The 15,000-nt window shown below is 43.9% G+C and overlaps 1 protein-coding gene and 1 long non-coding RNA gene across 2 annotated transcripts in view; both read left to right on the top strand.

Annotated features, from left to right (window-relative positions):
• The first annotated feature begins 43 nt into the window (after positions 1-43).
• Positions 44-1,618, top strand: LOC121677563. Its single transcript, XR_006021034.1, has 4 exons — positions 44-117; positions 183-290; positions 524-555; positions 721-1,618. It is a non-coding gene; the product is annotated as an uncharacterized LOC121677563 (long non-coding RNA).
• Positions 1,619-2,250: 632 nt separating this feature from the next.
• Positions 2,251-15,000, top strand: part of niban1a (niban apoptosis regulator 1a) — a 24,704-nt gene continuing 11,954 nt past the window's right edge. Inside the window, exons 1-4 of the mRNA XM_042056347.1 lie at positions 2,251-2,476; positions 12,654-12,784; positions 14,112-14,240; positions 14,649-14,763. Coding sequence (XP_041912281.1) covers positions 2,422-2,476; positions 12,654-12,784; positions 14,112-14,240; positions 14,649-14,763 — 430 coding nt within the window. The 5' untranslated portion in view covers positions 2,251-2,421. The remainder of the gene's footprint in view (positions 2,477-12,653; positions 12,785-14,111; positions 14,241-14,648; positions 14,764-15,000) is intronic.

Raw genomic sequence — 15,000 nt, 5'->3', positions numbered from 1 at the left:
ACATGATGTCTTGGGAAGTCACATGACCAATTAGGAAGTGTTTGCTGGCTGCAAGTAAGATTCTCTTTGTGTTGGTGCTGGACACTGTTGTGCAAGTTGGGCTCCCTTTTCATGCAGGTACTGTTGGTCATGGTAAAGCATGTTTAATCACTGCTATTTTAATACTTATTTCATTTTATCAGGGTAATTTCTAGAAGCATGTCTACTCTTCACGGAGGACACAGGTTTCTGCTTGGAGTTTTAACATTTGTTGTGATCACCTTTGTGACCAGAGCTGCTGGGCTGCATTGGTAAATTCCTTAATATGCACATTTTGTTTTATACCTGCATTGGAACATGTTTTAAACTACTTTCTCTGTACGTGGCAATGGAACATTCACCTTTTTGTCTCCATGTGTCAATGAGCTGTGGGACAGTTGAGCATGCTGAAAAGTAGGCCTATATTTTCTAGCTATGTTTGAGTAGACTATGCTATGTTGTTTAATGAGGCTGGCAACTAACATGCTTGTTCTCTCCTGAAAAGGGACCAGGCCAGCCACTGTTTTCCTGTAATTAGTAAGCATGTCTTTATTGTGTTGTTGGTTGTTCGGTTGGTTATCTGTGACTTTGCCTCTGGGCCTACTGTACCACCCATGTGCACCGATCATAGTAGCATTGTACATTAACTAGTGGTGCTATTGATGCTGGTGGTTCTCCTCCCTAACTATGTCTTCTGCTTAGACCCTGTACAAGGCCCGATCCACACTGATGCTTTGCCTCTTCTTGCCAAGGGACCACATTGGGAGACATGTCTTGGTGTGTACTATAACTACAACACGGTGTGATATTTTGTAGTGGTATCTAAAGACCTTAAGAGTGTAGTGCTTGCTGGAACACAACACGTGTGATATTTTGTAGTGGTATCTGAAGATCTTGAGTGTGTAGTGCTTGCTGTGTTGCATGCTTCATCTGGTGTTGGGTTGCTGTCTCCTGTTTTTTGTCTCACCAGGGTCCTCCTGAGCAGGGGTTTTGCATTGCCTGATCCGACCTTCCTAGACTGAGGAAAATCCACCCGTTGATTATAGCAGTATTTTAAGCTCTATCCTTATAACTTTTCTACACCTTTTGTACTAAATTGTAATAAATTTGAAATACATTTACATATCTGCCTTTTGTCAATTGTCCCTTTGCGGGGAACATGAACTAGCCACACTATATTCAGGGAAAGATTTGTGGGTCCTCCTGCCCATCAGGGGGTGGTGTAGTCAGCCTGTAAAGAAGGTATACTGCTCGTCAGGTACCACATTTGGACCTGTCTGGGAATCCCTCCACCAGAATGTCCCACTCTTTTACCAAGTTTCTGTTGGTCCCAGTGTCAGAATTTTGATCTCCAACTGTGGTTTCATGCCTATCAATTAGCACATGGCCCAAAACAGCCAGATCATAGTTATGTTATAAGTAATAGTGAGAGAAGGGAATAAACCCTACAAAACTACTATCAAAGCAGTTATTGTAGTTTCCTTTGTTTGTTCCCGCATGTTGGCTCAGTCTGCACCATTGCCAATCCTTGAGGATTCCAGTGTCCTGCTCACTATTCTGTGCCATTGACTTCAACAGCTGATGCCAGCTGACTGACTTCTGAGAGCAGTCAATGCCCGTCCCAGTTGAATTTCCACAGGGTGTTGTCACGGAGGGACTCCAGACTTTGCAGAATATGGTGTCTTATGGTTGACTGGCCATCACAAGGATTCCATTCTGTCAGACTCCCACTTAAATGCCCAGACTTTATTCTTAACATTTTCTCTATACAGTAGGCTACACATTAAGTCCAGAATGTGAGTTTAGATTTCTACATCTGGTGAGTTATAATCTAAGATCACATTTGATTGTCTGTATTTTGACATTTCTGTCTCTTGTCATTTTTAGCCAACGGAACACTAAATGGCATCTTAGCCATTCTTGTAATGCACAATGTCTTTTGCAACCTACACAAGGTTTGAGGGCATGGTCACATTCCTTAGTAATGGAACGACCACTGTCGGTGGGATAAAGAATGGGACACACCACATGGGGGAAGTATATCCTGCCAGGAGAGACTGGAAAAGTAAACAAAGCATGCCCATTCAAACACGGTTCTGTCCAAAAAAACCCTTTTCTGAGCTGTATTCTTATTGGGGAAAATAATCAAACATGGTCCCCAACATCAATTTAGTTTCTAAATCACAAATGTTTTTATTTTGTTGCACTAACAAATAATTTCCACGATGTCTGATGTGGGAGGAGGCAGAGGCTGGGTTCCCGGTGCGTCCACCCGCCGTGGCCGTAGCACCACGCCCGCGGGTAGGCGCTTCTAGTGTGAGCCACGGAGCTCGATGCGACAGGAGCCACACCTGACGAGCGCGACCTACCTGCCCACAGTTTACCGCACACCAGCGCGGCAACATGGGGATCTCGGGGTCCAGTCTGCTGGATGAGAACAAATCCAATTTCATCAAAGGTAAGACGAGAATATTTATCGGACCACAACTCTAAAATTGCAACAGAATTGTTCTTTATCAGGACTAGAGGTAATTTCGTGCCCCCAGAGCGTAAACTACTTTTTGCACCATGACATCAGTGTGGCACCTTTTCCTTTCCGCGTCAGAACAAGGGGCTTATGTCTGTCGGACTTGTCATCCAGACAATATCAGCCGCGTTCTTCTGTCTCAGCGCGATACTATTCCTGGTTGGATATTTTTTACGTTCTTAGTTCTCAGAATATTCTCTGTTTATGAATACCAAATAGAACCGTCTATTTGGGTTGGCTACTACATTTTCAAACACGACCAAGTGAAATATGATTGGCCTCCTCTGTTCTTGTATCATGGTTATTGCCTTTTCATCTTGTCTAAGGCTTAAGCTCATATGAAATTCCAAGGATATTGCCATATTAATCAAAACTGCATGGTCTTAGGGTATTCTAATAACTACATAATGTATTTTTGTGATCTAGAGTTCATATTCCTCAGAGTGAGTGCATTTAGGCTGTGGATTATTCTCATCTGGTAGGCTAGTCTGTTCTATAATTATTGTTGCTTGTGCTTAGACTGAATGCTTATCCTGACATGTGTATGTGTGTGCTCATACCGGCATGTTCTCCCTGGCACAACTGGTTTCTGATGTTCCAGCAAGCCACATGGTTGTATTGAGTTGTCACCAGATTGAAGGCATAAATGTCTCATCACAGTTGCCAAGCTGTGCAGGTTATTCATCCTGCATACCCGTGGGAAGGCAAGATAGTGGTTGTTGTAGTAACTTTTATTAATTAGTTCCAAAGTTGTCCTCTAGGTAAAGACATGTTGGATACGATAGTAAGGACTTACTGGAGCGCCCTCCACTCCCTCCGTGTCCTTCTGTCCATTTGACTCTGTCTCTTCCTCCCTCTCCCTCTCCCTTTCCTTCCTTATCAGAGGTTATGATCAGATCAGGTCCCTCCTGTTGGCCAGGTCCCACAGCTGAAAAGGGAGACTCCTTTATGCACCACGACCAGTTTCACTTTCCACACCACTCTATTGTGCAATAGAGGGGTGGGGTACCCAGAGAAAATGGACATTCGTCTTCATTTTTTGTTCAAGGCTCTGGGTTCTTGGTTTTGGGACCATCTTCATGTCTTCTTTTTGGTTGTGTAGACCAGCCAGAGTACAAGAGGTAGCATTGAAAGACTGAACGACACAATGTCCAAATATCATGTTACATGTTCGCTGACAGCAGAGAAAATGGCCACGTATGACTTTTGTTTTGCAAATGTTCACTGGCACCAGAGAGAGAGAGGCGCAAATCGATGATTTATCTGGGTGTGTTGACACATCTTCAGAACAGGTGAAAGGAGATCCTGGTAGACTGAGACGCAGCATATAAAATCGGTTCTGTGGAATTGTGAGGACATCATATAGACACAGAGTGCAGCCAAGGAGGTTTGCTTGTTCCTTGACTATTGTGTTACTCCTCTTCTAAAGCTGTTGCAAACCACAGAGCTCATGGTGGGTTTTGCCAAACAATGACAAATCAAAACCAACAGAACATTATGTAAATTCAGATCCTGGAAAACAATGCTGTTCATAAATAAGATCAGTTTTAAAAAAACATGTTGACAAAGGGGCATTTACAAAGGCATTATATCATCAGGACCATTCAAACAAAGCCATATTAACAGAAACTTAAAAGATGATTTAGTGCCAGAAATGCACCAAATTCTGGCACTTCGGACTTGCGCACAGATGTAAGATGCCAAACAATGAAACCGACTGTTTACCACACATGGAAATGAAGACACAACAAGATGCCATTAAATGCATCTTTACACAAATCATTTACAATCATTACACAAATCAATACGCAAGCATTCAGATAGTTCCATAGTTGGGTAGCTTGGACTTCCAGTCAGAGATCCTTGGCTTTGGATTTTACTGTTTTTGTTACTGTAGCATGTCACTTGAGTATCATGTCTGCCAGTTCTTGGAATTTCTTCAACTGTTTACATCAGTTCTTATTATTATGACCGCCGCGCAGCGAAGCGGTGGTCATATAGGTTTAGTCAGATTTTTTTTTTTTTTTTCGCATGTCCAAATTTCCGTCAAGGATTCCCGGGACACTGTAAGATCGGGGTACACGAAACTTGGTGGGCATGTAACCCCACATGGATAGCATGGAACCATCGTTTTTCGTTTTGATCTGTAGCCCCCCCGCTGGACTGGACCCCCGAAAGGAGGGTAGGGCAGACAGTTTTCTGTGAATATCTCGAGAACCGTAGGGTTTAGGAGGACCATTTTTTTTTGTATGTTGATCCCAAGGGGCCATGTCAACCCATTCCATAACCACTCATTTCATGTATAGCGCCACCTAGTTAAACACAAAAAAGTAAAAATGAGGTGTTGTAATCGCAGGTATCTGTGACCTAACATAGTCAAAACTGCACGAAATTGGAAGTTTAGGATCATTATGACACCCTCTGAATGCACGCCAAGTTTCGTGGAATTCCGTTCATGGGGGGCCACACAATAAATTAATTTATGTTACTATACACCAACTGGCCTGTAGGTGGCCGGAGACAGTTTTCTGTGAATATCTCGAGAACCGTAGGGCCTAGGAGGTCCACCTTTTTTTTTGTATGTTGGTCTTAAGGGGACATGTCAACCTATCCCATTACCACTTATTTCATGTATAGCGCCACCTAGTTAAAAATTAAAAAGCAAAAAATTAGGTGTTTTCATCACAATATCTCTGGCTGACATGGTCAAAACTGCACGAAATTGAAAGTGTAGGATCATTATGACACCCTACGAATGCATGCCAAGTTTCGTGAACTTTAGTTCATGGGGGGCCTTACAATAAAATAATTTATGTGTACATTTAGTGACCGTACACCAACAAGGATTCCCGGGACACTGAAGACCGGGGTACACGAAACTTGGTGGGCATGTAACCCCACATGGATAGCATGGAACCATCGTTTTTCGTTTTGATCTGTAGCCCCCCCGCTGGACTGGACCCCCCGAAAGGAGGGTAGGGCAGACACAGTTTTCTGTGAATATCTTGAGAACCGTAGGGCCTAGGATGACCAATTTTTTCCGTATGTTTGCCTCCAGGGGTCATGTTAACCCATTCCATGTGCACACATGTGCATAAACAGATACACACGTACACACATACATTCACAGTAATCATACATATGACACATACTCACACAGTAGACATATGTACGCATGCATGCACATGCACAAACACACATACGTAGGCAAACACACAAGCACGCATACACACACACACACACACACATAAACATAAACATAAACATGTACACGCACACATGCACACAATTCAAGAATTTCTCAGAATTATGAACAGGCAAGATGGGGGTGGGGTTGTATAAAATGAATTTTACATGTGAAATCTATGAACTAATCATGTTTTGGTACTTGTTGTCTAGCAGATACCAGTGAGAATTGAGTGTGGATAATGCAATTTAGTGAGACAGTTAGAATCATATAGGCCTTTCATTGATTGTGATTTATTTTTGTGGAAAAAATGTGCTGGACTGGGCGGCGGTCATATTTTGTACCGCTCGGCGGTACATCTAGTTCTTATACGTGTCAGGCTTGGTTTCTGACATAACTTAAAGATTCAGATTTTCGGCGTCTCTTATTTAGTGATGAATTGCACACTCAACCTGACATGACAGAAAGATGTCAAGATCTTCTAACAGGGTGTACTGACTGTCTTCGAAATCAGCACAACTGCACGTCTCGTCTGCTTTTAAACTAACGCAGTGAACCGGAATGGAATGGGAAGAATATTGTTTGGAGGTTGATGTCAAGTCGTCAATGTTGATGTCAAAAATGCCAGCACAAGACTGGGTAAAGCTGAGTAGAATGGGTAATGATGAGGGCTCATAGGGAGCTCTGGGTGAGGTGAGTGGAATGGGTAATGATGAGGGCTCATAGGGAGCTCTGGGTGAGGTGAGGCGCCATCATGAGTCAGCTGCGCTAATGAGACCCAGTGTTCTCACTGAGCTGTCTCTCAGGACTGGGGATGCTCTGCGGATGCGAAGCCAACCAAACAAAGGCAGAGCGAACACCTGCTGCGTGTGTGTCTGTGTGTGTGTGTGTGTGAAAATAGGATGTGAGAGCTTTTACAGTTACGCCCAGAGGTTGTGTGGATGAATAGTGTCGAAGAGTGATTTGAATTAGTCGATTGTTTTCGGCTTTTACTCGTGTCTGCACAAACAGGAAACTGGGCTTAAGCAGAACCCCCCCCCCCCCTCCTCCATCCCCTCCAGGTTTTCCCTGTAATTACTTTCATCCATTGATGTGAGAGGTACAGTCTTTGCATGTGCTTTTGAATGTGTGTGTGTGTGTGAGAGAGGGAGAGAGAGAGAGAGAGGTTGGGGGGCAGATGGGCTGAGAGAGTGCGAGACAGAAAGGGAGCATTTGTGTGTTATACTGCAAACCAGAGCTGGGAGAATTTCGATAAATCATACTTGAGCAACATTGCGATAAAGCTACATGGTGTAGAAGTGGTGTTTAAGCTACATGGTGTAGAAGTGGTGTTTAAGCTACATGGTGTAGAAGTGGTGTTTAAGCTACATGGTGTAGAAGTGGTGTTTAAGCTACATGGTGTAGAAGTGGTGTTTAAGCTACATGGTGTAGAAGTGGTGTTTAAGCTACATGGTGTAGAAGTGGTGTTTAAGCTACATGGTGTAGAAGTGGTGTTTAAGCTACATGGTGTAGAAGTGGTGTTTAAGCTACATGGTGTAGAAGTGGTGTTTAAGCTACATGGTGTAGAAGTGGTGTGTAAGCTACATGGTGTAGAAGTGGTGTTTAAGCTACATGGTGTAGAAGCGGTGTTTAAGCTACATGGTGTAGAAGCGGTGTTTAAGCTACATGGTGTAGAAGCGGTGTTTAAGCTACATGGTGTAGAAGCGGTGTTTAAGCTACATGGTGTAGAAGCGGTGTTTAAGCTACATGGTGTAGAAGTGGTGTTTAAGCTACATGGTGTAGAAGTGGTGTTTAAGCTACATGGTGTAGAAGTGGTGTTTAAGTTTAATACTGGATAGACGTTGGAAGGTTCCCAGCTTTTATCTTTGCTTTTTATAGCTGTGGGATGTAGCACAAACATTGTACTCTGTCGTAAGTAATTCAGCATTTCACGAGACCTAATTAAAATTACATGTTGGCCTCTTCCTCTCTGTGTCTGTCTATGTGTGTTTGAAGGGTAAAGTGGGGGGGGGGGGGGGGGGCATTTGTAGGTGTGTGTGTGTGTGTGTGTGTGTGTGTGTGTGTGTGTGCTATACAGAACTGGTTCTGCAGGTCAGGGCAGCCTCCTGGGTTGGAGTCAAGAATGTTTAAAATCTAAATGAGCGCGTAACAACGCCAAACCAACACACACAGTGATATTACCAAAGTAATCTATTTCTGAGATCTCAAGTAAGAAGACAGAAAGGCAAGGTAAGAGAGTGAGAGTGATGAAGACCGCACAGAGAAAAATAATGGGGAATTTGCGAGACGGCTATTGTGGGAGAGTTGCTGCTGTTTCCCCGGGCACGCTATTTCGGTTACACTGTAATGTAATTGTAATGTAATTGCACCACAGTCTCATCGGTAGTTGGACTGTTTTGGTGACGCATAATTATTCAGCAGCATCCAAGAAGGGCTTAGGCATAACACAGAGGTTTGTGTTAATGCTTATAGTCGGCACTGTCCACTGATATTCTATGGATGAGTGGTGGTTCAGGAGAAGTTTGGGGTTTGTTTGGTAAAGGTGTTTTTTTTGGTGACTCTGGTTGTCCCATTTGACCAAGACCGTTTGTAGGAGCTTGAGAAAACTCAGGTAAAGGTGTGAGACATTCCATCCCGGGCGAGTCTCCCAGTCGCTCACTCTCAAACACACACACACACACACACAAATACTGCGGCTCACAGCTGAATGTGATTTTGGAACCAGTCCTTACCAAAGGCGTGGGGAAACGTCAGAGGAGGCTGATTGCCGGCCAAATCTCTCTCTTCCAGAAAAACCAAGATGGGTTCACCTTTACTCTGCTACACCTATACATTGCTTGTGCACATTTAGAAAAGATAGTGACACGTCATTAAGACAAAACTTTAGTTTAGAGAGTTAGTGTGTTCACTAGTAGACAGTGGTGGGTACAATACTCTCTCTCTCTCACTCACTCACACACAGACACACACACACATAGACACACACAGACACATCATCCAGCAGTTGAGTAGAGCCAAGTTGTTGAGCTCCTCAGACTATTCTACATTGTTGCTGGCAGGTATTGTGTGATATGACTTTATAGACCTTGCTATCATATAACAGCTCTCTCAGAGGAGCTCAAATATGGATCCAATCGGCAAAGAAGAACCATCCCTGGAGTAAAAGAGAATCCTTATACTGGACCTTACCCAGATGTTGCCTTGGAGGCCCATGATTCAGTTACTAACACTCAAAGTATGCAACAGAGACAGATGATCAGACAGATGACCGGCTGATCTTGTGAATAAGACATCATGAGATTCATTTGTGCAAAGTAAAATATTAATGTAATTTATTTGGTTGAATTTAATGAATAAGGAAATTGAGGGCATTTAAATGTCAGGCCGGTTCTTCCAGATGAGTGCTTGCTACATTCTACGTGAATGAAATATGGCCATTCCTGTGCCATTCATCACAAACTTTAGAAAAGCCACATCCACCCAAGTGTAAAGGATGCTGAGGTGACTCTGTGATGAGTCATCTGAAGGCCAGTGAATGGGTCTCTATGAAAGCCCCAGGCACATATAAAGCTGGGCCATTTGGTAATCTAAAATCCTTGCCTACTTCAGTTTATAACACTTGGCTGTGCTTTGCTTGAGTTTATAGCAAACACAAATCTAATAGGGGTTGAAAGGCAAGTTTGGAAATTATCAGGATGTTTGTAGCGTGTGTGTGTGTGTAACAACATCCTCTAAATTTGCTCAGTATTTGGCGATGAGGGAAAAAAACAATACCTTTTAAATGAGGTAATTGTTTTGCAGAGTCACAGAATCTATCCCTCCTCCTACATAAATGGACTATAATGTATTTGACCTGAATCCCGGTCTCTTAGGGAAAACCCCTGTTCTGAATTACAGCTGTGAGAAAAGTGTTGTAATGTGGGCTTCTCCAGACATCTGGTCTGAAGTCGACATGATAGATGCATGTGCATTGTTCTGGTGGGAAAAGAGTTTTTCTGTTGGCAAATTCAAATGCCATAAAGTGTGTGTGTTTGTGCATGTACATATGTGTGTGTGTGTGTGTGAGCAAGACCATCAATGTGTCAAAGTCCATATGTTAGGATGTGAATACTTCCACAGGATTGCCGTGAGTCACTTCCTCCTCAAATAGGAAATGGTGCACTGATGTAATTTCCTCTTTCAAACTGATGACCTGTGGAACCACTTTGCACTTCTACTGTTCCGGATCAGTCCTCTAGTTAAAAAAACATTGAATATATCGGATGAATAAATAGGAATAACAGTCATAGCAAATGCTTTGTGTATTGCAGGGACCATATGCATGTTGTGTTGTACATGTTGTGTTGTACATGTGTGCACCAGGGTTGTTCAGAATTCCAAAATTGAATTTAAGCTGGCTCTTAAATTCTAATTAAATGATTGAATTTCACTTGCATTTCAATTGAGGTAGCAAACAGGAAGTAGAATTGCAATTCCAATTTTGCCCAACCCTTGTGTGCACTGGGGGTGTTCTGTTCTGTGGAACGCAGCCCTAGTTCACTGAGACTCCTTTTCCCTTCCTGTTTAGTCTAAGAGGCCCAAAGACTAGACACTCCAGACAACCGTCCAGGGGTGCGTTTCCCAAAGCCATAGTTGCTAACCTGTTAGCAACTTAGTTGGTTGGCAATAGGAAATTGCATTGCAACCAACAAAGTTGCTAACTTAGTTAGCAGCTATGGTTTTGGGAAACGCACCCCAGCTCTGTCACATGTGTTTGACTGCCTCTGTTCCCACTGGGTGGGTCTGGTCACCTTTGAGCTTATTTGCTACCTGATCTGCCTTTGTCCTCCTTCCTCCCTCTCTGTTCCTGTGTGCTCATGAGTGCCAGTCCGTGCAGGCAGAGCAAAGGGGAGAGGGGGAATTATGTGTTACAGACGATCAAACACACCATAACAGAAAAAAGCCACAACAGTGAGACATGGAATGAGTCGCAGGGTATTGTGAGCTTAAGAAATCTCCATACGCGGTTGTTGAAAGGAAACGGCCATTCTTTCGTTCTCTCTCTCTCTTTCTCTCTCTCTTTATTTTCCCTCCTTCTCTTGCCATTTGCATAGTCAGTGGAAAACTTCAAGCTGCTCTTTGTTTTTAGGGCAAACAAGTAAAAATTTCCACCATCTCTCACTTAACACTGGGAAGGGAGCCAATTAGGACATGCCTTCCTAGAATGATTTATATCTCATTCTCTCTCTCTGTCTCTCTCTCTCTATCCTTCTTTCATTTCTCCTGCTCTCTTTCCCTTCATCCCATATGATATGATGTCATCCCATAATATGACTATGAAGTTATAGTAATGTTCGATCGTCACAGCATCACATCACCCATGTCATCAAAACCTGATACATACTCAGAATTATTGTAGAGTTTGTATATGCTTCACAATGCGTTTTCTTTTTGCCCTGGATTATTGTTTTTTTTTGCCTGGAAGAAAGAGAAAGCAGAAGAAAGCATAGCATCTGCTGGTGTTGAGGGGGCTCGGGCTGAGAGATGCAAACCCTGTAGAATGCATTTTGTGGTGTTGCAAACCTAGTTAAGAGAGAGGGAGAGAGAGATTAAGTAGTTATGGCCACTGGAAGAGCTGGATGTGTGGAAGCTGTCCTATAGACAGTACTGAGATGGGTCAGTGCTTTGTGTTACGTAATGCGTTATGAATTGACAAGTGGATTTATGTGTGCTGTCAGTGTTGTGTAATACAGGCGTGTTATGTGTGGGGTTGATAGTAATGTGATGTGTGATGCCTACATTGTTATAATGTGTGTTATACAATATGTATGATACAAGAGTCTTTTATTGTGTATGTAATAGCTTGTGTTGTTGAGTGTGAGTACTGCAGTATTTGTGATGTGTTGTTGATGGAGAGATATGTGTTGTGTTGTTGATGATGAGAGATGTGTGTTGTGTTGTTGATGAGAGATGTGTGTTGTGTTGTTGAGTGTGAGTATGTGTTGTGTTGAGTGTGAGTGGTATGTGTTGTGTTGTTGATGAGATATATGTTGTGTTGTTGATGAGATATGTGTGTTGTGTTGTTGATGAGATATATGTTGTGTTGTTGAGTGTGAGTATGTGTTGTGTTGTTGATGAGAGATGTGTGTTGTGTTGTTGATGTGTTGTTGATGAAAGATATGTGTTGTGTTGTTGATGAGAGATGTGTGTTGTGGTGTTAAAGCAACACCAAAGAACTTTCCCTCTGTCGCACGCACGCTATTTGTTTATCCAGCACCGGCTTTGCAAATAATGATGTCCACAGACAAGGTAGAATATTTTGCATGACTTATAAAAGTACGATGTATTGCGACATCAGATGCAAGTCAAATTTGTAGTTTCTTATGTCTCATTCCATCGAACTACAGATCTGCTACCCGATCTGGCAAACTTACATAGTTCGGTTATAGCCGATAGAGGGCTGTGAAGCGAATGCAGAAGTGCCGTTTACCCTGTTACGAGTTGATGAACCACTGAAACGATTTTGGTAACATTATTTTAAGGTATAAAAACCTCTTTGGTGTTGCTTTAAGTGTGAGTGTGTGTTGTGTTTTGGATGAGAGATATGTGTTGTGTTGTTGAGTGTGAGTGGTATATGTCTTGTGTTGTTGATGAGAGATGTGTGTTGTGTTGTTGAGTGTGAGTATGTGTTGTGTTGTTGATGAGAGATATGTGTTGTGTTGTTAATGAGAGGTGTGTGTTGTGTTGTTGAGTGTGAGTATGTGTTGTGTTGTTGATGAGAAATGTTTGTTGTGTTGTTGAGTGTGAGTAGTTAGTATGTGTGTTGTGTTGTTGATGAGAGATATGTGTTGTGTTGTTGATGAGAGATGTGTGTTGTGTTGTTGAGTGTGAGTAGTATGTGTGTTGTGTTGTTGATGAGACATGTGTGTTGTGTCGGTGCAGGTCGAGCCCAGCAGGAGCTTGATGCCTTCAGCGTGCTCTATAAGCAGCAGTACTCAGTGGAGTACTGCAACAAGATACGGGACGAGATGAACCAGCAGGAGGAGCAGCGGACACAGCTGCTCAAACAAAGGGTATGGACTGTGTGTGTGTATGCGCGCGTGCGATTGAGGGGACACAAATGGATTATCATTGGTTTGTGTGACTGTGAGTGCTGTATGCGCGGTATGCATTAGACAGAATAGATACAATCAAGTGATGAGACAGGCTCCTCTGATGTGATTGTGATCTGAGATGCTTCTCTCTGGCCTGCTTCCCCAGGAGCCTCTGAAGTGTGTGTGTGTGTGTGAGAGATATGTGTTGTGTGATCTGAGATGCTCCTCTCTGGCCTGCTTCCCCAGGAGCCTCTGAAGCGTGTGTGTGTGTGTGTGAGAGATATGTCTTGTGTGATCTGAGATGCTCCTCTCTGGCCTGCTTCCCCAGGAGCCTCTGAAGCGTGTGTGTGTGTGTGTGTGTGTGTGTGTGTGTGAGAGATATGTGTTGTGTGATCTGAGATGCTCCTCTCTGGCCTGCTTCCCCAGGAGCCTCTGAAGCGTGTGTGTGTGTGTGTGTGTGTGTGAGAGATATGTCTTGTGTGATCTGAGATGTTCCTCTCTGGCCTGCTTCCCCAGGAGCCTCTGAAGCGTGTGTGTGTGTGAGAGATATGTCTTGTGTGATCTGAGATGCTCCTCTCTGGCCTGCTTCCCCAGGAGCCTCTGAAGCGTGTGTGTGTGTGTGTGTGTGTGAGAGAGATATGTCTTGTGTGATCTGAGATGCTCCTCTCTGGCCTTCTTCCCCAGGAGCCTCTGAAGCGTGTGTGTGTGTGTGTGTGTGTGTGTATGTGTGTGTGAGAGATATGTCTTGTGTGATCTGAGATGTTCCTCTCTGGCCTGCTTCCCCAGGAGCCTCTGAAGCGTGTGTGTGTGTGTGTGTGTGTGTGTGTGTGTGTGAGGGATATGTGTTGTGTGATCTGAGATGTTCCTCTCTGGCCTGCTTCCCCAGGAGCCTCTGAAGCGTGTGTGTGTGTGTGTGTGTGTGTGTGTGTGTGTGTGTGTGTGTGTGTGTGTGTGTGTGTGTGTGTGTGAGAGATATGTCTTGTGTGATCTGAGATGTTCCTCTCTGGCCTGCTTCCCCAGGAGCCTCTGAAGCGTGTGTGTGTGTGTGTGTGTGTGTGTGTGAGAGATATGTCTTGTGTGATCTGAGATGTTCCTCTCTGGCCTGCTTCCCCAGGAGCCTCTGAAGCGTGTGTGTGTGTGTGTGTGTGTGTGTGTGTGTGTGTGTGTGTGTGTGTGTGAGAGATATGTCTTGTGTGATCTGAGATGCTCCTCTCTGGCCTGCTTCCCCAGGAGCCTCTGAAGTGTGTGTGTGTGAGAGATATGTCTTGTGTGATCTGAGATGCTCCTCTCTGGCCTGCTTCCCCAGGAGCCTCTGAAGGACGGGGAGATGCTGTATGAGGAGCATGTGCTCTACTTCGATGACACCAGGAAGTGGCGTGAGCGCTATGTGGTGGTGCGGGCCAATTACAGCCTCGAGTGCCATGAGAGCTACGAGGTACCGCCCATGAGACACTTACAACTACAGATGCACATAACTGCACCAGTCACACAATCATTAAGGGTTAACACTCATCTAATACAGTATAGTAGAAGTAATAGTATGTAACAGACTGTTTTGTCCAAAATGAATCATTTTACAGAATTGTATAGAAAATGTTGGTAGCATTAAAGTGCATATTACAGTAGCAATGATATACTCTAAGTGAGGAATTATTATTGGAAGATTTTTGAAAATTATTACAGACCATACCCAATGCATACTATGAAGTGACTTTAGGAAGCCCTGTGATATTTTCCATACAGTAACTAATGTACAGTAGTGCCACCTCAGTCAGTGTATTTGTTTTGGTTCCTGTGTCCACGCATGGGTAAATCTGAACTCAAGCTTACTGTGCCCGTGCAGACTTTCGTCAAGGGCGTGCCAGCTCGGCACAAGCTGCTGCCCACGGGGGGCGTGGTGCTGACCACGGAGGAGAAGTACATGGCGCTGGTGGACCAGTGCTTCCCCGACGCCAACCGTAAGTACCGCACCGCACCGCACCGCACCGCACCGCAGGGCTAGAGGACCGTAAGCACCGCAGGGCTAGAGGCGTGGGAGGCGTGATGATGCCGATAATGTTTTGTTTGTGTGTGTCAATGTGCGTGTATTGTGTGTTTTGTGTGAGAGATGGAATGCCTAAGCCACACACACACACACACACACACACACATACACACACAGACACACACATACAGACTCACACACACACACACAC

Source organism: Alosa sapidissima, chromosome 12 (assembly GCF_018492685.1).
Source record: "Alosa sapidissima isolate fAloSap1 chromosome 12, fAloSap1.pri, whole genome shotgun sequence".
Lineage (NCBI taxonomy): Eukaryota > Metazoa > Chordata > Actinopteri > Clupeiformes > Clupeidae > Alosa > Alosa sapidissima.
The sequence above is the reverse complement of the archived record's forward strand: the minus strand, read 5'-3'. Positions and strand labels throughout refer to the sequence as shown.